This window comes from Ascaphus truei, chromosome 10, assembly GCF_040206685.1.
Source record: "Ascaphus truei isolate aAscTru1 chromosome 10, aAscTru1.hap1, whole genome shotgun sequence".
Lineage (NCBI taxonomy): Eukaryota > Metazoa > Chordata > Amphibia > Anura > Ascaphidae > Ascaphus > Ascaphus truei.
Window position 1 is genome coordinate 28,684,320 of NC_134492.1, and position 25,150 is coordinate 28,709,469.

The 25,150-nt window shown below is 48.5% G+C and overlaps 2 protein-coding genes across 3 annotated transcripts; one reads left to right on the forward strand and one right to left on the reverse strand.

The window, feature by feature from the left end:
* Positions 1 to 837: 837 nt before the first annotated feature.
* Positions 838 to 4,875, reverse strand: LOC142503719 (uncharacterized). Its single transcript, XM_075616345.1, has 2 exons — positions 2,480 to 4,875; positions 838 to 2,325 (listed from the first exon to the last, which is right to left on the reverse strand). Exon 1 carries the CDS (start codon positions 4,653 to 4,655, stop codon positions 3,228 to 3,230), a length of 1,428 nt encoding a protein of 475 aa, XP_075472460.1. The 5' UTR covers positions 4,656 to 4,875; the 3' UTR covers positions 838 to 2,325; positions 2,480 to 3,227.
* Positions 4,085 to 16,048, forward strand: GPX7 (glutathione peroxidase 7). 2 transcript variants are annotated; one of them, XM_075616347.1, is made up of 4 exons: positions 4,085 to 5,035; positions 5,163 to 5,343; positions 6,977 to 7,238; positions 13,661 to 16,048. In XM_075616347.1, exons 2-4 carry the CDS (start codon positions 5,215 to 5,217, stop codon positions 13,822 to 13,824), a joined length of 555 nt encoding a protein of 184 aa, XP_075472462.1. In that variant the 5' UTR covers positions 4,085 to 5,035; positions 5,163 to 5,214; the 3' UTR covers positions 13,825 to 16,048. The 2 variants fall into 2 exon arrangements, with proteins under 2 accessions (XP_075472462.1, XP_075472461.1); XM_075616346.1 differs by having other exon boundaries at positions 4,086 to 5,343.
* Positions 16,049 to 25,150: the final 9,102 nt, after the last annotated feature.

Consider the following 25,150-nt stretch of genomic DNA (forward strand, 5'->3'; position numbering starts at 1 on the left):
CACAGCCGGTATATTGGGGTCTCATTCTTACCTATATGCTGGTACTCCTATTGTTTTCTGTAGGTCACATTTATACAAAAACAGCATAATAGAGCGCATATCTCACAAATTATTCTGTATACGGTCTTAGATTATAATTATTCATATATTCTACACTTTTGTACTTCACAATACATCGATATATTTTCATATTTGGCACAATGCATCTTTTTTTCAGAACGCATTTCTGTCCCACTTGTGTGCTTCCTTTGCATACACTATATATAGTTATGTGTATGCACCTCTGGCCACACTTTTAGTCTGTTTGTGCTCCCAGTAGTGGTTAGTATATTTTGTTTATGCATTAAGGCATGTATACTGTATGTATATCTTTTTGCACAGCTGAAGAGGGACCTCATGTGGACATAGTCTAAATCTGCAAATGAAAAGTTTACCGAGAAGTTCTGAATATATACGAGAGCAGTGTGTGTGAAGCAGTGTATCTGTAAAAGAGCTGTGTGTACCTGTATGAGGAGCAGGGTATATCTGTATGTGATCAGAACAGTAATATATCTGTGTGCATGTATATATATATATATATATATATATATATATATATATATATATATATATGCATCGTTGTAGTACAGTATGCATACATGTGCGTATAAATGGATGTGTACTTGTGCAGAGTTGTGGGTATGTGTACACGTGCAGTGCTGCGAAGTGTGTATGTGCACATATGCAGTGTGCATGGGTAAATGTTCAGACCTAAGTGTATGTGCATGACCAGGGAGATCTCCCTTCCCCTCCCACAATTGCCCAGTACTCACACAAATAACAACAGAAAACCAGGTCTGAAGGTACAATGCCGCAGCTTTTTATTTAAACATTACATGATTGGGTAAATGCCACCCCCTGCCAGAGTGCTCGCTCTAAGGGTGAAAGGTCAAAGGTCCTTGAACCGATGACCCGGACATTAGTGCGAGCAAGTTCCCGGAAGTCACATTTAAATGACCCTCGCCCACTCGGCTTTACCAGCAGAACCCTGTCTGGCTGCGACAGAGGCAACATGAAACACAACCCTATAGGGGTATCAAAATTAAGATTAGACTCCCCTCCATCAAGGAGCTGCAGTCCTCATTATTATCATCACCACCACCACATCTCTTTGTAAAAGTATATTAAACTTCACGGGTGTGTGGGAAATTGCTGGTAGGGAGCGGACTGACCACAACGCCCCACAAGCTGGACTTTATGGCCTCCCCGCGGCGCCTCCCTGTCCCTGCCGCGTCACCCCGTTCTCACCAGAGGGAAGGAGAGGCCAGAGGGTACCAGAGAGGTAAGAGTGGAGCCTGGTCCCCTGGTCATGGCAGCGCCTCGCTTAGGGCTACTTGACAAGGGATGAAAAAGATAAACTCTGGTGCACGAAGTGAACGTAAAATTAGACAGTGGTGTAGATTACCCAGATTAGAGGTCCTCAAAAAGGACAAGCATGTGTGTTCAATCAAATAATTTGCACATTAAAAATTCTATATAAAACATGGTGGACCTTCAATTGCTGAACGGCAAGATAAATATAAACAATGATAAAAAAAAGTCTCCTGTGTCCTTAAGTTAAGTCCAGATATCCAGGTTTTTGTAAATGAAGAAATCGTTGATCTTTAATATTTCTTTGTGGTGTCCGGTTACCGCTGTTTGTCCGGTATAAGGACTGTAGAGATGTTTATTAGAATTGTTTCCTTCACTATGGAGTTTTTCCGTTCCTCACAACGATAGTTGTGAAGGTGGCGTCACAGACGTTTTTTTTAATATATTTTTCGCTAGTTCTTAGAGAAGACATCTGCATCAGTCAACCGGATTTGTTGCGAGTAATCCTCCCCTCTCCACAGAATTCTCTGGGCCCGAATCAGTGCCTGGTTCATTTGGCTGATGCTCACGTTTTATATTTGTATGGGGCGACTCGGTGGGACAACTTTAGACCTCTCACCACTCATTAAGTGCTGGAATACAGCAATGCGCTCAAGGTGGATCGACAAGACGACTGAAATGTCTTTTGAACACTATTCGAGCGATGTCCTCCAACCTGTTCAGTGGGACAACTAATGTGTTAAGTTTTTCTCGTTAGATAAATTCGCCCAAGTCGCGCCCCTCCGGACGGGTAGACTCAACCGCCAGAATGTCCCTCCCGTTTGTTATTCTTTGGCACATATACACCAATTCCAACGGCACCACACTTCGATCCATTTCCATCAGTTGTCGGCTTCAAAGGAATGGGTCACGCGTGAGACGTGTTCAGGAACGTTCCAGCGTTGCGTGCATAGGCTTCAACGGATGCTCCAAAAGCTGCAGGGGTGTGCAAATTATTTGATTGAACACATATGCTTGTTGTTCTTTTGAGGACCTCTAATCTGGGTAATCTACACCACACTGTCTATATTTATGTTCAGTCCATGCGCCAAATGACCCTTTGAAGTTAAACTTCTTTGCGCACACCTACCACATGAGAAAAATTCCCTGGCAGTAAATGGACTGCGTGGTGACGTCACTGCTGCCAGAAGAGACCATCAGCGACGTCAGTGTTGCCAGCTTCCAACAGCAGCAGTAACCGGAGAGGGGGAAGAGGAGGGAGGCAGGGGGTGGGTGGGAGACAAAGAGACAGAGAAATAGGGGGTGGGTGGGAGAAAGAAGACGAGAGAGAAAAATCTGTCCGCAGCTCTGCTGGGGGGGGGGGGGGGGAGGGGGGGAGAGAATGGGGGCTGCTCCGGCCCAGAAGACTCAGACAGAGACAGCTCGTCCAGTGAAGATAAAGACAACAACTCTGGATCCAGTGGATTCTGAACACCCCCCTCCCAAAGAGTGCGCCGCCGACACACACGGTCACCAGTCCTGTGCCCCGGCTTCCCCGAAATCTCCTCTTTGGCCGGGAGATCTGTCCGCCGTGTCGCTGGAGCAGAGGGGGGGGGGGAAGGAGAGAGGGGGCTGGCCAAGGCTTAGCAGCAGGACACGGAGACCACCCATCCCCACAGACAGACACAGCGACACACAGAGGAAAAAAGACAGAGGGGGGCGGGGTAGGGCGCGCATGTTGGGGGGGGTGTGGGGGAGCGCGCGGGGTAGGGAGGCGTACGGCATGTGTTTCCCTATTGGGGTACCATCCCATCCACGGCACCATCTTTTCCACGATTACTGGGGACGCGGCCCTCCTGACCAGCCTGCCGCCCTGCTCCCCTAAACCTACGACCACCCTAGTAAAAACACTTGACTCGCGAATGCAGACCCCCACAAAAGGAACACTCGTGCCGGAAACGGCAGTTGTGGAACCGGCACTGGGAGTCGTTAAAGGACCAACAAACACCCAATTGGCTACCGCCCGGTGTGCTGCTACTGGCTCCACCGTCGATCCCCCTGCTAAAGGACGATGGCCCCTCTGCCCTGGCCAGCTCTAACCAAAGGTCTACATCCTTCATGTCCCAAGAAATCTGCTTGTGTATCGCCTTTCTTTGCCGGAACTGCTCGTCGTAAGCCCACCAGCCCATGCCTCCGTACTTCCGATAAGCAAACCCAATCATGTCCTGGTATTTAAAGAGTGACGAACACAGGTGGGGGGCTTTCTCCCCGATCACGAAAGCCAAGATGGTAAAGGCCTGAGACCAATTAGAAAAATTACGTGGAAAGAGGCGCCTCTCCACATCCGCTTTCTTGGCCCCCTCTTTTTTGAACGACCTCGCCAGCGCTTCCCTGTAGCCGTCGAGCAACGGCAGTAACTCCACGTAATCCCCCGCCCAAATCTTCTCTTTGATATCAGCCGACAGATGTATGTCCAAAGGAGTGGCGTAGCACGTGTAAACGTCCCCGAACCACATGTCCGACCCCCTCACTACGCCCGCCGCTGCCCCGGCTCCCAATGCCGCCGCGGCCCCGGCTCCCAATGCCGCCGCTGCCCCCAACGTTGCATCGGCGCTAGAAAGCGCCGCCGCCGCCGGCTCGGTAACTGGGGTCGCTACCCGCGCCTCCAGGGCTTGTAGTACCAGCCTCAAAATTGCAGCCAGCTGCAATGCTTCAGCCACGCTAAGTAGCGCCACCTCCTGGTCCTGCGTGCCAGGGGCCCCTGCCCCAGGAGCGATCGCCCGCTGTGATGCTGCCAGCGCCATGTCACCCTCCGTTGCGCCCGCGCCCCCCAGCGTCACGCTAGGAATAACACACAAGGCCAAATCCCCCTCCTCTTTTATACTAGCCACGAGCCTCGGGGGAACCTCTGAAAGATGTGGGGGAGACACTGCCCGCCTCTTCCGCGCCATTCTCTGCGCCACCAACCGTCTCTTGCCGTTTGCCGGCGCAACGTGTCTTGCCACCTCCGGTTCGTCCTCGGGCAGCCGCCCCGAGCCATTCACGCCTTGCAACACCGCCACACCGGCCGCTGGCGAACGATTCACCGCCTGCCGCACGCTGCTGCCGCCGGCACCCAGTTCCCCACCGCCTGCACGCGGCTCCCGGTCATGGCTTGGGCTGCTCCCATCGTCCGCTAACGAACCGGCGGCGGCACCGTGGCCTCCCCCGCTCTCTGCATCAGGCGCCGCCAGGCCGAGCAGCCGGTACAGCTGCCGTGCTAACCACCCGTCCTCCCGGGTCAGCGCTTCGGCCTGGAGCCGTTGGACGCGTTGCGCGAAGGACATCGCTGCTGGTTAGATCGCTGGCAGGGAGCGGACTGACCTCGCGGCCGGACTATATGTGACCTACTGCTCCCGCCCCCTGATCGCGTCACCCCCCCCCCCCCCCCCGAGAGAGAGGTCAGAGGGCACCACGGGGCTGGGGAGGGGATAATAATAATACGAGAAGGAAGCGTGGCCCCAATGCATGGCGACCCCGAGGCAGTGCAAGGGTTTGATTTGCATGCATCCGCCCAGTGCTGTAGTAGCTCAGCCCCTCTGCATTAGCAGAGCGCCTCCCCTCTGTGTATGAGAGTACATGTGCAGGGTGTGTGTATGAGAGTACATGTGCAGGGTGTGTGTATGAGAGTACATGTGCAGTGTGTGTATGAGAGTACATGTGCAGGGTGTGTGTATGAGAGTACATGTGCAGTGTGTGTATGAGAGTACATGTGCAGGGTGTGTGTATGAGAGTACATGTGCAGTGTGTATATGAGAGTACATGTGCAGGGTGTGTATGAGAGTACATGTGCAGTGTGTGTATGAGAGTACATGTGCAGTGTGTGTATGAGAGTGTGTATGTGCCATGTACCTCGCAGTGTGTCTCCTGATGCTGCTCCTGCCCCCTTCCCTGCAGAAGGACCGGGACTTCTACACCTACAAGGTGGTGAATATTAGGGGCAAGCTGGTGTCACTGGAGAAATACCGGGGCTCGGTGAGTGGGACAGAAACTCCCAACTATCCCGGGCCAGATACCCCAACTAACCCGGGCCGGATACCCCAACTAACCCGGGCCGGGGGCAGATACATACATGAAGCACTACCTGCAGACCATTCCTCTCTGAGAGTAGGGGTGGTATGCCATAAGGGATTTTGGGGTTCATATACTGACCCTAGGGGGTAATACTGGGAGGGAGGTGTCAGGACTCCCGCTGCTACATGTGCCCTCTAAATGGTAGTTCACTTTTCTCAACCCCTTACCCTGAAGGGGGTAATGCTGCCCTGGGATAATATGTGGGAATAATATGTTGCACTGTATTAGGGTGTCTTTTACCCCTCTGGTATCACACGGGTTAATGCCATTAGTCCGGATTCCTTCTGTTGTGTGCCTCTTCCAGCATTACAGGGGGTTAACTGTGTGCTCTGCAAAATACAGGGGGGGGGGGGGGGGGAGAGGTGTAGACGTGGCATGTATGAGTTACTGCTGGCTCTGTATATACATTGTATCACTGTGTTGGGGTTTAACGGTGTGTGTCGGTGGGATGGGGGGAAAGAGTGTGTGTTGCTACCGGCTCATATATTATCTCACAGGCTCAGTGAATTAAACACACACATAACTGGAGTTTAGTACAGTACAAGTGTTTTTTTTACACAAATCTTTAGCTGCAGTCCCACCTGATACCAGCAGGACTAATGATAAGTAATATACATATTGGGTGATAATCAGCCGATTGTCTAATTTAAAAATAAAAAAGCAAGTATTTAAAAACCGTGTTTGAATATCTGGAAGTGCTCCGTTATTTTGGGCCTGGAATGAGTGGTGAGAACACTGCGTGTGAAGTGGATGAATCTGGTTTCAATCTCAGTGTCTGATATTAGTGACTCAGGAAATTAATTAATCTCATTGTTTCTAATAGTCATCAAAATGTCTCATTGGGTAAGGACTCATTGACCTTGGGTAAGGACTTCGTTTACTGTGAAACTATGCACGTGTTAAAGCAGCGACAAGGGGCTTTTTACTATGGGTGAATGCCAGCGTTATTTTTGACGGCAACATTTAATTTGCAAATGAGGAATTACTGACCAATTACATGCTATTCACTAACCTCCGATACCCGGAGATATCGTGCAACCGCCAAAAGATAACGCCAATTCTTATGACGTATGTATATAATGTCTACTATAGGCGTAGGCAAGATAAGACTGACCAACCTAGAATAGATCATACAAATACATTAATATAATGTGTGTAGTGCACAGTAATAAATTAACCCCTTAGTGGCTAGCTAGTCGTAGTGCATCCATTAAGAACGGGCTACTAAAGGTGTAAAATTTACACACAGTATGGATGGGATGCTTTTGTGTTTAATTTGTAGGGTGTTTAAGTTGTATGTTAACCCCCTTCCTTTGCAATGACTTGGTAGCGTCAGGCATCCAAAGAGTTAAACCATGTTGCATCACTAGCGCTGATTTAACGCAGGATTCTAGGAGTTAATGCTTCTTTCTCTCACTGAGTTAATGTCATGCCTGAATATCGCAGCCCACATATGACTATGGAATGGGGGATTGTGAGGCCCGTGACGCTTCCCCCCCTGACATTGCCAGCCTCTCCTGCCTTCTCCCCTCAGGTGTCCCTGGTGGTGAACGTGGCGAGTGAGTGCGGCTTCACGGACGCTCATTACAAGGCGTTGCAGCAGCTGCAGCGAGACCTGGGCTCCTCCCACTTCAATGTGCTGGCGTTTCCCTGCAACCAGTTTGGGCAGCAGGAGCCCGGCAGCGACCGCGACATTGAGAGCTTCGTCAGGAACAATTACAGAGCCTCCTTTCCCATGTTCAGCAAGATTGCGGTCAGCGGCACCGGGGCAAACGCCGCCTTTAAGTACCTGATCGGTGAGTGGCGCCAGCTACACAGTACAGAGCATCCAGAACATGCTGCAATACATAATGTGCACAGTATCTATAATCTATCTAGAGAGAGCACTCGCTCACAATGAAATAAACAGTTCTATATATAGTCTCTGAGGATTTGACAAATAGATAATGTGGAAGAGCAGCAGGTATAAATGATCCTAGGAATAATAAAAGGCCAACATAGTGAAGTAAAGCGTTTGATGTATCCTGTAGCGCAAAAAGTGAAGGGCTACTTACAATGGAGCAGATTTTTACAAGCATTGTCTGGTAACAATCCCAGCTTTGTAATACAGCCGTGAGTCCTCACGTCCCGGAGTCTCTGCCCATCCTGTTCAGTCTCGGGCTGCGATGTACTACAGCCGGTGACTCCAAATCCCTACACACTGTATGTTTTCTGGCAATAACTATGTCAATACAATGTGAATGACTGCGTTGCTAATCTTGGAAAATAGGTAAGCAAGTGGCCCTACGCGTTTCGTCTCTGAGAGACGTCATCAGGATTCCCCTGATGACTTCTCAGAGACGAAACTTTATTATAAAGCTGGGATTGTTACCAGACAATGCTTGTAAAAATCTGCTACATTGTAAGTAGCCCTTCACTTTTTGCGCTATAGAATACGTCAAACGCGTTACTTTACAATGTTGGCTTTTTAAAAAATTATTATTCCTAGGATCGACATCAGGATAATTTATACCCGCTCTTCTACATTATATATTGGCAAATCGTCACAGAGACTATATATAGAACTGTTTCTTTCATTGCGCCTGATATATATTTAACTATATTATTTGTGGGTTTTTGTGTTAAACACCAATGCATTGTGACCACACACACACACACACACACACACACACACACACACACACACACACACACACACACACACACACACACACACACACACACACACACACACACACACACACACACACTGTGCAGAGTATATCTCCTCTTTAGCCTTTGTTCATCCACTGCTGGATAAAGGCCTCCTCCATGATCTTCCAGGTACTGCGGTTGCAATCCTTCTCCATGTTGCCCCAACAAATTTCCTAATTTCATCTTCCCATCTTAGTTTTGGTCATCTTATTGGTCTTTTGATAACCTTTGCAATACAGTCAAGTCCCATCTTTGTCCCAATGCTGGTAATTTCTTCTTGAGATATGTCCAGACTTAGTTTTTCCCCCTAGTGATGATGTCAGACTTTTTTTTTTGTTTAATTTAAAACCCATTCATTATTTTTTGTAACGTTTGCGTACGTTGCTAACTGCAGACCAGGAGACGGATCCGCATGTCAGAGTGAGGGAGTATAGTAACAGACTCTTAACCTAGGATCTAGTGCCTGGACAGGTAAGAATGGTCCGGTCCAGTTTCTGGGATCGTAAGCAGGGTGCGGCAGCTAAGGCCTCGGGCATGGTCAGCGCTCACGCGCTGAACAGTGCTGAGGCGCGCTGGTGCTTACCAGTGAGCCCCTACAGCCGCAATGAGAGCGGCTTTAGTAGGGGCTCGCCTACGCTTCCGCAAGCATGCGGAAGCGTAGGTCTTATACAAATTTTAGATTTGGCGCTCGCCGGAGCGCAGGGCCGGTCATGTGAGCGGTTCGCCCAATGAGGGCGAACCAGCTCCGTGACGTCAGTGGCCCGCCCGCCAACACGCCCCGGACGGCGCGCTGTCTAAGGCCAGGGAAAGCACCCGCTTTCCCTCAGCCTCAGCGCGCCTCCGCCAGCAAGCACTATCCATGGACGCAGCCTAAGTCAGGGCCACGGTACCAAACATCAGGGCAAGAGAAACAGGACTGGACACGGGTAAAGCAAGTGAAACAGACGGTGTCCCGGCGCACAAGGGTTGGAATACCTTGCTCGGGCCAAGGCTGGGAGCAACTGACTGTTATTTAAGGACCTGGGGCGTGTGCATTACAGTTTCAGGAGAAGGCTAACTTCCTGATTCAGTGGCCATCTTGGTGAACCCAGCGAAGTCAGAGGAGCGTCTCTGTTGGTGCACCCTGGCGAATCCTCATTTTCCCAGTCTCTGTGGGTAATACCCAGCATTCATTTCTCCATACTTGTCTAAAGCTTCTGAATTATCTTTGCATTTAGGGTCCAAGTTTCACATCCATACTTGAGCACAGGCTGGAATACACTGGTTGAATTTTTGTGAGGCTTCGGTGTGGTCAGTGTCTTAAGTATGCGCGCATGTGCCGATTCCGCTGCTGGAAACTTTACACTTCCGGCCACACTGAGGATGCAGTGGCCATCTTGGGTACTGGCAACCTGCTGATAGTCTGGACTTCCTCAAGGAAGTTGCCAGAGCATGGTTTCCTGTTCATTCTTGTCAGTCTCAAGCATTCATCCTGTTTGCCTAAATCCAGCCTTGACCTGAGTCTGGGACCCCTAACTCTGATTCTCTGCTGCCTGCCTGGACCCCAGCCTGTGCCCCCGACATCGCTATCCTCATTCAGGACTCTGTCTCTCGCTTCTGGTGATCCTATATCCTACGTCAGCCCTGAGGGTCCTCTTCCTGTTTTGAGACGATCACCATTAAAACGCTTTCCTTGAGGCACAGTGGAAGAGTCCCTTGAGGGATTATCTTTGTTTCTTTCAAATGCGTTCCATTAATCTTAACTCCCTACTGCTGTCCAAGGTAGACATTGTTTATGACTTCTATTAAAAAAAAAAAATGATTCATCTTTGCAGAATTGACACATTTGTTGAACATCACTTTGATCTTGCTGAGATTCATATGGTCGCCCACCTTCTTAATTGCTTCGACTTCTCTGATTTGATGCTAGAGGTCTTTTGGCAAAAATAAGTCATCTACAAATCACAGGTGACTTAAGTATTCTCCATTGATTCCTTTCTCTTTCCGTTTCAATGTCTTTTTAACGATACTTCCAGTGTCGCTGTGAAAAACCTTGGTGACATGGTTTCTCGTGACACATTCACTTCTTCAACATTTTGTCTTCTTAATGCATTTAAAACGGCTAGGTGTTGACAGAATCCAATGCTTTTGTGCAATCGATTCATTCTAAACTGATTGGCAGATCATATTAATTACTTACTGGACAACGTGGATGTGGTCCATTGTGTTGTATCCACCATGAAATCCTGTTTGCAGCTGATTAGTGATTATCTGCCTAAAAATCTTGTATTTGATTGGAAGTAGATTCTTCTTGAGGCCTTCTTTGTCTCCTTTCTTATAGATGAGGATAACCATGACATTGCTCTATTGTTCTGGGATTTTCTTGACCTTCAAGCAGCATGTAAAGAGTTTTGCAAAGATGTTCTCTACTTCTACAACTTCTTTTAAGAATCCAGTTGTAATTGCATCTTCCCCAGGGGTCTTCCCATTCTTCATGGATTTGGTTGCCTTTGCTACTTCTGGAAGGATGCATAATTGTTTTTTTTCTTTTTTTTTCTTCTGCTTGGTCTTGATCTGCTTCATTTATGCCCTCCTGTTATTTATCTGTGTCCGTATAAAGAGAGTTGAGGACTTGCGCACTTTCTTGTAGAAGTGCACACTATTTGATTGTTGATCAATCATCTTGTTTGAATGCAGTACTTTGGGCAGAAGCAATCATGTCATGGCTTTGTCTTAATTACACTTTTGTTATCTTTGGTAGTCTTCTTCAGTCTTAGATGTCTATAAACCTCCGGCAAGTGCAGATGGTATGACCGAGAAATGAAATAACACAATATAGTGTATTATGCCGGAACACAGGTAGGTATATGGTTAATGGTAGGGAATATACTCGGCATATTCCCCCAAATAATAAGCATTTCCCAAACCAGTGGCAAAATATCCCAATGGTAGTTTGATTGGTTTGAAACTACCAGCGGTGAAACGCGTAGTGTGATCAGCTGAGTAAGTGAATGACGCATTCACCGTGGATACGAACATCCGTGCTTCCAACCCGGAAGTGCAGGAACCGTGCAGAGAGACGCCATGATCGCGAGGGAGGAGGCAGTGAGAGCGCTAGCTTCCAACCGACCCATTCTTTCACTTTATCCATGCTTTTTATGTATGTATGTATGTCTTTATTTATATAGAGCCATTAGTGTACATAGCGCATCACATTAGTAATACACGGGGTAAACAAATAACAGATCACGGGAATAAGTGCTTCAGACATAAAAGTAACATTTCGGAAGAAGAGTCCGGGTAAGCTCCGGGCAGCTTACAATCTAATTGGTGGGGAGAACGTACAGAGACAGTAGGAGGGCATTCAGGTAAGTGCATCTGCAGGGGGCCAAGCTTTATGTATCGTAAATAGTATTTATATTTTATATTTTGACACTGTGATATAAAAGATAAAATTCAACACTTCTCACATTTAAGTATAATTTTAGTCTGCACTATTCGGTCTTTTCTCTTTGGTTCGCTTTGGAAAAGTCCTCTCCCCTCAAACTACCAGCAGGATATTTTGCTACTGATTTGGGAAATGCTTATTATTTGGGGGTTATATGTGAATATATTCCCTACCATTATCCACATACCTACCTTTTAGGGTTCGGGGATACTACACTATATTGTGTTTTCCATTTTTCAGTCATACCCGCTGGTTTCAGGACATCTAAGACATCTTTGAAGAATTGAGGAAGCAATTCATAGGAGGGGTTTGAGCAGCAATCAACGCTTATGTTATTATCTTTCATATATTTCTTTCATTCTTTGTATCACCTATTCACTTCAATTATTGACACGTGTATGTGCACAGGTGTTTTAGGTTTTAAACTTATACCAATCACTGCAGGGTTTCACTGTATATTTATGTTCTTTCACTTGGTATAGGTTCTCTGAAATTTGTTTGAAGACCCAATATTTATGTTTTAGTTTATGCATTATTTTTGGGGTTCAGAGTGCCAATTGTAACTTTGTTTTTTCACAATATACAGTAGCTGTTGCAAATTGCCTTGCACACGTGTTTATTCAATTTTTCTGCAATATTTGCTTGGTCTGATATCTGATATTTCCTTATCCTGTTTTTTGCAGGTCCTATCACTACCTGATTAAAATTCTCATTTACCGCTATATTAGGAGGGAGAATGATCTTGGGTTTGGGGTTTCTTGAGCTTGCTGGGATTCTGTGTGTTTATTAACTTTTTCCAGCTGGTCTCGGCTGTTTGGAGGTTAGTGGGCCCCCCCAGGGTTTAAGCTCGCCCCTTACCACTTTCCAAGTTAGCAGGTCTTTTTCATGTTGCTTGGTTTGGACAGATCCATTGTGATCATTCTCCCTCCAACTATAGAGGTAAATGAGAATTGTAATCAGGTTGTGTTAGGACCTGCAAATTTGGTCATGCCTTGATGTGGCATGCAGGCTTGTGACGCTTTGGCCAAAGGGTTTAACTAAATGACCCTTTTTCAAGAGAATACTGTATATAGTTATTTCACTGTATTTTTGTCCTATTGATGTAGCTTTTGTGGGCTTTTCTGTCTTTTGTAATATACATTCGTCCACGCCCAGTAGCACTCCTTTTGACACGTGTGTGTGTGTGTATGTGTGTATAGTGTGTGTGTGTTAAAGTATTCACATGCCTCTCGAGCAAGCTGAATCGTTTGTCAACTCTAGTTTAAATTCTCTGCCCTTATCTTGAGGTTTTGTTTACATCATTTTAATCTGTTTAATTTTGTCCATCTTCGCATTAAGATCGTGATCACTTCTTGTATCAAACCAATTAAGGACGATGCAGTCTTTAATCATATGTTTCTTGTAGCCAGGATATAGTCCATTTCATTCTTTGTTCCATTTGGTCTACTCTGTGTCCATTTTCCATTTTTATTCTGCCACATTTAACATTGAGAATCCTATGGACACTCTTGACCTAAGGGAACAATCAAGGGGTTTATCAATGAGTCGGCTGCCAATAGGACCTTTCTCACAGTTATATCAATAACTTGTGCAGCATTATATAACGTGCAGACTGTACATATACATTGCTCCACATGTTATATATCTACTTATAACGTGGAACAATGCTTATTTATAAGACACAGAGTATGTATAGCTGTAACACTCAAAAGAGATAAAAGGACATACTTTTTATAAATAAATACAAACAATGATATATACATTCTATAATGCAGGGTAGGGGTAAGAGCATCACACACTGGAGAATAAAAGGTCATTGCTGTCTCAGAGCTTACACTCCTAAGAGTAATTTGGGAGACCCAGAGAAAATAGTTCTTCAATTTGCCTCAGTCCTCTCATGAAACATAGTAACTACATAGTCTATTTGACAGAATGATGGAGTCATTTTGGGTTTCCAGGATGTTGGGTTTTAATTGAGCAATGTGTTGCAGTCTGTTCTGTCACAGAAAGGTTAAGGGATGCAGTTAATTATTCCACTGTAATTGCTATCCAAATCTTGTAATAGTAGGAGCTTGTGTTTTTTCTGCCTTCTCCCAGAATCCTCCTTGAAGGAGCCAGACTGGAATTTCTGGAAGTATCTTGTGGGGCCGGACGGGAAGGTGGTGAAGGCCTGGGGTCCGATGGACTCTGTAGAGGAGGTGAAGCCTCACATCACAGAGCTGGTGAGGAAAATTATCCTGAAGAAGAAAGAGGAGCTGTGAGACCACTTCCAAGGCCAACATCCGAGGAGCTAAGGGAGCAGGAAGAACACAGGATTTGTATGGAAAATGATAAACCATGGCTGTGACGCTGACCAATCAGAACTCCCCATTCTGTGTCCAGGCTCCTCCCACACAGAACTTTCCTGCTCTGATTGGCTGAGGCTGTTGCCTTGGTTACACTGTTCCCACATCCTGTTAAATATTCTATATAGAATGTTACATACATCTCCATGCAGTGCCGTCTTAAAACATGGGCACGCTGGGCAGTTGCCCGGGGGCCCCACGAGCATAGGGACCCCATGCTAATCTATGCACAGACCAGAATTTAACACTAATTTTCCGATCACCCGCCTCAACATTCAAATCTCCCGCTAACTCGGTAGAAGGAGAAAAATTACGACTTGTAGCGGAGAGTAGGCAGGGCTCAGTGCACTGCTTTGCCCGGGGGCCTATAATGCTGTTAAGACGGCCCTGTCTCCATGTTACAGTTTAGTGTCACACTACAACCTGTAGTAACCATATAGCTCATGATTTGGGCAGGTCCCATGAGGCTGCAGTACAGAGGATGACACCCTGCATTCTCAAAACATGTTAGGGAATCAGACTTGTCCTGGAACAGGATTGTGTTTTCTTTCTGTCTTCAGGCAGCCAGAACTCCTCAGCCTAGGTGTTGCAACATGTTGCGACCCTTGTGGGTTTCTTGGCTTCAGCCAGTTGCCTTGGCAACCCTCCTGCCTTTTTACCAGGATGGACTGCTCCCCCTCCCCTTGCCAGGGGGTATTGTCCCAGTTAATTTCCCATCAGCCCAGACCAGCATCAAGTTATTGATTTTTACCTATCCCTATATCTTGCATTTATCCCACTTCCCTCATAGCTCTCCCTTCCCCTCCATTGCTCTCATGTCCCAGTGTTCCCTTGGTACTTTCCCCCCCTTTTTTATTTGTATGTTGTCGCCCCAAATAAACACTTCAGCAAGTAAGAAGGTTCCCTTGCTTGATATATGGGATTGAGTTACTGTAACCTGCCTGTCCCTACGCATCTATCAGGGTGTGCTTGGGCCAGAACAAGACTCCTCATTGTCACATCAATAAACTGAATCCTTTAGTTACCTCTGGCAGTCGGAGTGAAGGTTTTCCTCTGGTCAGCAGCCATGTTTTTTTTTTTTTGTCACTGCTTGAAAAAAATCCACCAAATATAAACACATCTCTAAAGTGCTACAGCAGAAAGAAAAGAACTACAATGGAAAGCAGAAAACATATCTTGCAAGTTTAAAGTAAGATCATTTTGTGGGCTGTGATACCTTTTACTGGTTAATCGTATAAGTTTTTCTTGCCCGTAAGCTTTGTGCTGACGGTGGCGTGTAATGTTACAGTAACGCTATTTAAAACAACGGTTAAAGAGGACGCACATGATATTTAGGTATGCCCCTGATGAAGAAAGTAGAGTGCTTTCGAAACGCGTAGGGTTATCGGAGGACAGGTGCAGGGTCAGTGCTGTGCATTTTGTCTGCTAGAGCCTCCTGGAGAAGAATCGGAGTGTAACCCGGAAGTACCAGGACGCTCACACCGTCAGCAAAGGAGAGATGGGAGATACAGGAGCTGAAGCCTAAAAATGAAATGCTGAGTCCAAGTGCTGAGTGCAGCACCCAAGGATGTGTGTGGGAATCATTCCCAAAGTTGATGTATTTTTTTCCGTAATAAAATCTGCACCATAGAGGGGTGTTTGTGCTCTTCTCATTTCTACAGTTTTTCTTCTAAATACATGAGTTTGGGAGTACTCTTGAAGAAGCACCCACCCAGATTTGGACGATTTGGCTTTTTTTACCGTGATCAATTACAATTGGTGATTTCTATTATCGTTTATTTTTTACATTGGTAATTTTTTGTACATTTTTAGTGCTTTTTAGCATTTTTCTATGATATTTACGTATATTTGTGTGACAACGCGTAACAACATCTGTTATATCTTTACATCGATGGATGAGCGGATAAAATCCTGAGGCTGGAGTATTGTCCTCAGGTATCCGTGTTGAGTATTAACACACACACATAGGTATGAATAGGGTTGTTAACACCTCCCCTTAACATGCACTCTATGGGGTAGAATTCCCATCGGGGAGCAGAACTTTTGTCTTGTGCATAACGTTCGAGACTGCAATCTTGTAACATTCCTATGTTCCATTTAATGGTATCGCAAAGTATCTCGCTTTTTCTGGGACCAATATGGTTCAGGTTACAGCAATAATAAAATGTGTGGGTTTCGAAGACCGATAACAAAATGTTACTTTGTGCCTACGATAAACTGCCTGTTACTTTGTCTGCAATAAGCGTCCTGTTAGACTGCGCTTATAGTGCCAGCGACGTCGCGATAAAAAACAAATGCATTGCCGCCGTCGCGTGTTCTTATAGTAAGCGCGACGCGACGGAGCGCCGGCTTGGTCGCGATCGCTGGAAGTCATCTCAATTTGATTTTTCCAGCGCCCGTAGCCTGACGTCACCGGCACTATAAGCGCAGCCTTACTTTGTGGCTCTGCTGCCTCTGCATTGGAAGACGGCTGTCAGTTCCCCGTCGGCCTCGGCTCAGGTGATTATTTCCTTGCAGAAATGATCTTTTTTGACAGATTTCAGTGGATGTTTTGGATTTTCTGCAAGTTCTAAAAAGGAACAAACAAACGTGTAGAAACAAGAATGTAAGAGACCACGAAACAAGTCATTCAGGACAACACTCCAGGGATACGCGCCTGCTAGGAGCAGTGGGAGAGGATGCGACAGTGACCTGCAGCGCTTAGGGCGGAGCCACCAGCACAATGCGAATAGGAAGCAGGGATTTAACCCCATAGAGGACGAGTGCATTGGTTGCAAACATGACAGGTTTCTGGTAAAACTTTCTATGTCTAAAGTGGCAATTGCCAATCAAACTACTACTGCGATTCCCGGTGATTAATCTGTGATGTGTTCATGGGAACACGGTGCCACTGCGTTTGTATTTAGAAACTGAACATTCCACTTTGTTAACAAGTCCCTCTCCCATTATGTTTTAGGAGTAGACTTGTGCACCATCCTTTGTAAAGTGACTCCCAGAAGGCTTTGCTCTATTATTTAACAAGTTTTTAAAATAAAAATTCTTTAAACCCGGGACATAGTTCCACTGCTTTTTGCTAAAACATTGGCGATCACCAAATAAGTGACACTGAAAAGTACCCTGGATAAGGGCACAGGGATAATTCACATGTGAGTGAGACAGGTACAATTAATGAGGATAATAATGACAATTATTATTTGCCCATGAAGAGGAAAACAACCTTGTTACGGATAAGATTATCTGCAGAACCAATGGTTAGTTGGGTGGATTGTTGCAGCTTTCAGATTTGTAATGATCATAATGTGCAGATTTGCTATAAGAACTTGTGTATTTTTCCACTGGGCTTTCTGGATATAAAATGAACATTTGTGTGCAAACCTCTACCACAGATTTGCAATCGGGCGATTTTAATTCCCCCTGCATCCCCAAATTGCACTGATTTTGGTCCGTACAGAGTAACATTTCTCTGATTATTAGCGTGTTAACAGTACTACCTGTGCTAGGAGCTCTCATGCTGTTAACCCATTTAGGGCCACATGCGTGAAAGTGTTCAACTACTTAACCGCTTCTCTATTGCTTTTGATTTCAGGTGTGTTTAATAGCTATTCAAATTCAACCTTGCCCCTAATGCCTGAGAACCACAGAGGGGATTGGTATGAGGCTAAATATCTGTAATACAAATAGCCAAGAAGCATAATCCCAGCTGCAGGGCGCGCTGCAGGATTTTAGGCTGTATGTGGGGACATGTGCACCTTGGAGTGGGGAGAGTTTAGGGACTCTGCTCTGTGTATTTGCCGTTAGTAGCACCGTTTAGAAGACTATTCTTCCCTCATGATTTCTTTTGATCATTCCTGTGTTTTTGGAGATGTAGGAGCATTAGGGAGGAGGTGATGTCACTGTGTATAATTGCTCAGACCTCATCGAGAGTCTCCTGTCCAATGCTGGAGGCGAAGTCTCTGAAGGACAAAAAAAACCCCAGAGGAGGTGCAAGGAAACTCAAGTGAAATAGTGCAGGGTTTATAAAACTTTACCAGGGAGAGTAACTGTACATGTTTATATAGTCGGGATGAGAGGAGGGGGAGATCTGTTCATGTACAGTCGGGATGAGAGGAGGGGGAGATCTGTTCATGTACAGTCGGGATGAGAGGAGGGGGGAGATCTGTTCATGTACAGTCGGGATGAGAGGACGGAGAGATCTGTTCATGTACAGTCGGGATGAGAGGAGGGGGAGATTTGTTCATGTACAGTCGGGATGAGAGGAGGGGGAGATCTGTTCATGTACAGTCGGGATGAGAGGAGGGGGAGATCCGTTCATGTACAGTCGGGATGAGAGGAGGGGGAGATCCGTTCATGTACAGTCGGGATGAGAGGAGGGGGAGATCTGTTCATGTACAGTCGGGATGAGAGGTACAGTCGGGATGAGAGGAGGGGGGAGATCTGTTCATGTACAGTCGGGATGAGAGGAGGGGGGAGATCTGTTCATGTACAGTCGGGATGAGAGGAGGGGGAGATCTGTTCATGTACAGTGGGGATGAGAGGAGGGGGAGATCTGTTCATGTACTGTCGGGATGAGAGGAGGGGGGAGATCCGTTCATGTACAGTCGGGATGAGAGGAGGGGGAGATCTGTTCATGTACAGTTGGGATGAGAGGAGGGGGAGATCTGTTCATGTACAGTCGGGATGAGAGGACGGAGAGATCCGTTCATGTACAGTCGGGATGAGAGGAGGGGGAGATCTGTTCATGTACAGTCGGGATGAGAGGAGTGGGAGATCCGTTCACGTACAGTCGGGATGAGAGGAAGGGGAGATCCGTTCATGTACAGTCGGGATGAGAGGAGGGGGAGATCCGTTCATGTACAGTCGGGATGAGAGGAGGGGGAGATCCGTTCATGTACAGTCGGGATGAGAGGAGGGGGAGATCTGTTCATGTACAGCCGGGATGAGAGGAGGGGGAGATCCGTTCATGTACAGTCGGGATGAGAGGAGGGGGAGATCTGTTCATGTACAGTCGGGATGAGAGTGGGAGATCCGTTGATGTACAGTCGTGATGAGAGGAGGGGGAGATCCGTTCATGTACAGTCGGGATAAGAGGAGGGGGAGATCTGTTCATGTACAGCCGGGTGAGAGGAGGGGGAGATCTGTTCATGTACAGTCGGGATGAGAGGAGGGGGACATCTGTTCATGTACAGTCGGGATGAGAGGAGGGGGAGATCCGTTCATGTACAGTCGGGATGAGAGGAGGGGGAGATCTGTTCATGTACAGTCAGGATGAGAGGAGGGGGAAGATCTGTTCATGTACAGTCAGGATGAGCAGAGGGGAGATCCGTTCATGTACAGTCGGGATGAGAGGAGGGGGAGATCCGTTCATGTACAGTTGGAATGAGAGGAGGGGGGAGATCTGTTCATGTACAGTCGGGATGAGAGGAGGGGAGATCCGTTCATGTAGTCGGGATGAGAGGAGGGGGAGATTCGTTCATGTACAGCCGGGATGAGAGGAGGGGGAGATCTGTTCATGTACAGCCGGGATGAGAGCGGGGAGATCTGTTCATGTACAGTCGGGATGAGAGGAGGGGGGGATCCGTTCATGTACAGTCAGGATGAGAGGAGGGGGAGATCTGTTCATGTACAGTCGGGATGAGAGGAGGGGGAGATCTGTTCATGTACAGTCGGGATGAGAGGAGGGGGGAGATCTGTTCATGTACAGTCGGGATGAGAGGAGGGGGGGGATCCGTTCATGTACAGTTGGGATGAGAGGAGGGGGTGATCTGTTCATGTACAGTCGGGATGAGAGGAGGGGGGGGATCCGTTCATGTACAGTCGGGATGAGAGGAGGGGGAGATCCGTTCATGTACAGTCGGGATGAGAGGAGGGGGGAGATCTGTTCATGTACAGTCGAGATGAGAGGAGGGGGAGATCCGTTCATGTACAGTCGGGATGAGAGGAGGGGGGAGATCTGTTCATGTACAGTCAGAATGAGAGGAGGGGGAGATCTGTTCATGTACAGTCGGGATGAGAGGAGGGGGGGGATCCGTTCATGTACAGTCGGGATGAGAGGAGGGGGGAGATCTGTTCATGTACAGTCGGGATGAGAGGAGGGGGAGATTTGTTCATGTACAGTCGGGATGAGAGGAGGGGGAGATCTGTTCATGTACAGTCGGGATGAGAGGAGGGGGAGATCCGTTCATGTACAGTCGGGATGAGAGGAGGGGGAGATCCGTTCATGTACAGTCGGGATGAGAGGAGGGGGAGATCTGTTCATGTACAGTCGGGATGAGAGGTACAGTCGGGATGAGAGGAGGGGGGAGATCTGTTCATGTACAGTCGGGATGAGAGGAGGGGGGAGATCTGTTCATGTACAGTCGGGATGAGAGGAGGGGGAGATCTGTTCATGTACAGTGGGGATGAGAGGAGGGGGAGATCTGTTCATGTACTGTCGGGATGAGAGGAGGGGGGAGATCCGTTCATGTACAGTCGGGATGAGAGGAGGGGGAGATCTGTTCATGTACAGTTGGGATGAGAGGAGGGGGAGATCTGTTCATGTACAGTCGGGATGAGAGGACGGAGAGATCCGTTCATGTACAGTCGGGATGAGAGGAGGGGGAGATCTGTTCATGTACAGTCGGGATGAGAGGAGTGGGAGATCCGTTCACGTACAGTCGGGATGAGAGGAAGGGGAGATCCGTTCATGTACAGTCGGGATGAGAGGAGGGGGAGATCCGTTCATGTACAGTCGGGATGAGAGGAGGGGGAGATCCGTTCATGTACAGTCGGGATGAGAGGAGGGGGAGATCTGTTCATGTACAGCCGGGATGAGAGGAGGGGGAGATCCGTTCATGTACAGTCGGGATGAGAGGAGGGGGAGATCTGTTCATGTACAGTCGGGATGAGAGTGGGAGATCCGTTGATGTACAGTCGTGATGAGAGGAGGGGGAGATCCGTTCATGTACAGTCGGGATAAGAGGAGGGGGAGATCTGTTCATGTACAGCCGGGTGAGAGGAGGGGGAGATCTGTTCATGTACAGTCGGGATGAGAGGAGGGGGACATCTGTTCATGTACAGTCGGGATGAGAGGAGGGGGAGATCCGTTCATGTACAGTCGGGATGAGAGGAGGGGGAGATCTGTTCATGTACAGTCAGGATGAGAGGAGGGGGAAGATCTGTTCATGTACAGTCAGGATGAGCAGAGGGGAGATCCGTTCATGTACAGTCGGGATGAGAGGAGGGGGAGATCCGTTCATGTACAGTTGGAATGAGAGGAGGGGGGAGATCTGTTCATGTACAGTCGGGATGAGAGGAGGGGAGATCCGTTCATGTAGTCGGGATGAGAGGAGGGGGAGATTCGTTCATGTACAGCCGGGATGAGAGGAGGGGGAGATCTGTTCATGTACAGCCGGGATGAGAGCGGGGAGATCTGTTCATGTACAGTCGGGATGAGAGGAGGGGGGGATCCGTTCATGTACAGTCAGGATGAGAGGAGGGGGAGATCTGTTCATGTACAGTCGGGATGAGAGGAGGGGGAGATCTGTTCATGTACAGTCGGGATGAGAGGAGGGGGGAGATCTGTTCATGTACAGTCGGGATGAGAGGAGGGGGGGGATCCGTTCATGTACAGTTGGGATGAGAGGAGGGGGTGATCTGTTCATGTACAGTCGGGATGAGAGGAGGGGGGGGATCCGTTCATGTACAGTCGGGATGAGAGGAGGGGGAGATCCGTTCATGTACAGTCGGGATGAGAGGAGGGGGGAGATCTGTTCATGTACAGTCGAGATGAGAGGAGGGGGAGATCCGTTCATGTACAGTCGGGATGAGAGGAGGGGGGAGATCTGTTCATGTACAGTCAGAATGAGAGGAGGGGGAGATCTGTTCATGTACAGTCGGGATGAGAGGAGGGGGGGGATCCGTTCATGTACAGTCGGGATGAGAGGAGGGGGGAGATCTGTTCATGTACAGTCGGGATGAGAGGAGGGGGGGGATCCGTTCATGTACAGTCGGGATGAGAGGAGGGGGAGATCCGTTCATGTACAGTCGGGATGAGAGGAGGGTGAGATCTGTTCATGTACAGCCGGGATGAGAGGAGGGGGAGATCTGTTCATGTACAGTCGGGATGAGACAAGGGGGGGATCCGTTCATGTACAGTTGGGATGAGAGGAGGGGGTGATCTGTTCATGTACAGTCGGGATGAGAGGAGGGGGAGATCTGTTCATGTACAGTTGGAATGAGAGGAGGGGGAGATCTGTTCATGTACAGTCGGGATGAGAGGAGGGGGAGATCTGTTCATGTACAGTTGGAATGAGAGGAGGGGGAGATCTGTTCATGTACAGTCGGGATGAGAGGAGGGGGGGGATCCGTTCATGTACAGTCGGGATGAGAGGAGGGGGAGATCCGTTCATGTACAGTCGGGATGAGAGGAGGGGGGAGATCTGTTCATGTACAGTCGAGATGAGAGGAGGGGGAGATCCGTTCATGTACAGTCGGGATGAGAGGAGGGGGAGATCTGTTCATGTACAGTCAGAATGAGAGGAGGGGGAGATCTGTTCATGTACAGTCGGGATGAGAGGAGGGGGGGGATCCGTTCATGTACAGTCGGGATGAGAGGAGGGGGGAGATCTGTTCATGTACAGTCGGGATGAGAGGAGGGGGGGGATCCGTTCATGTACAGTCGGGATGAGAGGAGGGGGAGATCCGTTCATGTACAGTCGGGATGAGAGGGGGGAGATCTGTTCATGTACAGTCGGGATGAGAGGAGGGGGAGATCTGTTCATGTACAGTCGGGATGAGAGGAGGGGGTGATCTGTTCATGTACAGTCAGGATGAGAGGAGGGGGTGATCTGTTCATGTACAGTCGGGATGAGAGGAGGGGGTGATCTGTTCATGTACAGTCAGGATGAGAGGAGGGAGAGATCTGTTCATGTACAGTCGGGATGAGAGGAGGGGGGAGATCTGTTCATGTACAGTCGGGATAAGAGGAGGGGGAGATACGTACAGTCAGGATGAGAGGAGGGGGAGATACGTACAGTCGGGATGAGAGGAGGGGGAGATACGTACAGTCGGGATGAGAGGAGGGGGAGATACGTACAGTCGGGATGAGAGGAGGGGGAGATCCGTACAGTACATAAATGGTATTAATAAGTTGCAGGATGGAAGCATTTCCCCTAGAAAGAGGAAGGCTGGAACAAGATGTCAGGCTCTGAAACTGGGGAGTGTGAGGCGCACAGGTGTTCATGTACAGTCGGATGAGAGGAGGGGGAGATCTGTTCATGTACAGTCGGGATGAGAGGAGGGGGGAGATCTGTTCATGTACAGTTGGGATGAGAGGAGGGGGAGATCTGTTCATGTACAGTTGGGATGAGAGGAGGGGGTGATCTGTTCATGTACAGTCGGGATGAGAGGAGGGGGAGATCCGTTCATGTACAGTCGGGATGAGAGGAGGGGAGATCTGTTCATGTACAGTCGGGATGAGAGGAGAGGGAGATCTGTTCATGTACAGTCGGGATGAGAGGAGGGGGGAGATCTGTTCATGTACAGTTGGGATGAGAGGAGGGGGAGATCTGTTCATGTACAGTTGGGATGAGAGGAGGGGGTGATCTGTTCATGTACAGTCGGGATGAGAGGAGGGGGAGATCTGTTCATGTACAGTTGGAATGAGAGGAGGGGGAGATCTGTTCATGTACAGTCGGGATGAGAGGAGGGGGAGATCTGTTCATGTACAGTCGGGATGAGAGGAGGGGGAGATCTGTTCATGTACAGCCGGGATGAGAGGAGGGGGAGATCTGTTCATGTACAGCCGGGATGAGAGGGGGGAGATCTGTTCATGTACAGTCGGGATGAGAGGAGGTGGGAGATCCTTTCATGTACAGTCGGATGAGAGGAGGGTGAGATCTGTTCATGTACAGTCGGGATGAGACGAGGGGGGAGATCTGTTCATGTACAGTCGGATGAGAGGAGGGGGAGATCTGTTCATGTACAGTCGGTTGAGAGGAGGGGGAGATCCGTTCATGTACAGTCGGGATGAGAGGAGGGGAAGATCCGTTCATGTACAGTCGGATGAGAGGAGGGGGAGATCTGTTCATGTACAGTCGGGATGAGACGAGGGGGGAGATCTGTTCATGTACAGTCGGGATGAGAGGAGGGGGAGATCTGTTCATGTACAGTTGGGATGAGAGGAGGGGGTGATCTGTTCATGTACAGTCGGGATGAGAGGAGGGGGAGATCTGTTCATGTACAGTCGGGATGAGAGGGGGGAGATCTGTTCATGTACAGTCGGGATGAGAGGAGGTGGGAGATTCTTTCATGTACAGTCGGATGAGAGGAGGGTGAGATCTGTTCATGTACAGTCGGGATGAGAGGAGGGGGGAGATCCGTTCATGTACAGTCGGGATGAGAGGAGGTGGGAGATTCTTTCATGTACAGTCGGGATGAGACGAGGGGGGAGATCTGTTCATGTACAGCCGGGATGAGAGGAGGTGGGAGATCCTTTCATGTACAGTCGGATGAGAGGAGGGGGAGATCTGTTCATGTACAGTTGGGATGAGAGGAGGGGGAGATCTGTTCATGTACAGTTGGAATGAGAGGAGGGGGAGATCTGTTCATGTACAGTCGGGATGAGAGGAGGGGGAGATCTGTTCATGTACAGTTGGAATGAGAGGAGGGGGAGATCTGTTCATGTACAGTCGGGATGAGAGGAGGGGGGGGATCCGTTCATGTACAGTCGGGATGAGAGGAGGGGGAGATCCGTTCATGTACAGTCGGGATGAGAGGAGGGGGAGATCTGTTCATGTACAGCCGGGATGAGAGGAGGGGGAGATCTGTTCATGTACAGCCGGGATGAGAGGGGGGAGATCTGTTCATGTACAGTCGGGATGAGAGGAGGTGGGAGATCCTTTCATGTACAGTCGGATGAGAGGAGGGTGAGATCTGTTCATGTACAGTCGGGATGAGACGAGGGGGGAGATCTGTTCATGTACAGTCGGGATGAGAGGAGGGGGAGATCTGTTCATGTACAGTCGGGATGAGAGGAGGGGGGGGATCCGTTCATGTACAGTCGGGATGAGAGGAGGGGGAGATCCGTTCATGTACAGTCGGGATGAGAGGAGGGGGAGATCTGTTCATGTACAGTCAGAATGAGAGGAGGGGGAGATCTGTTCATGTACAGTCGGGATGAGAGGAGGGGGGGGATCCGTTCATGTACAGTCGGGATGAGAGGAGGGGGGAGATCTGTTCATGTACAGTCGGGATGAGAGGAGGG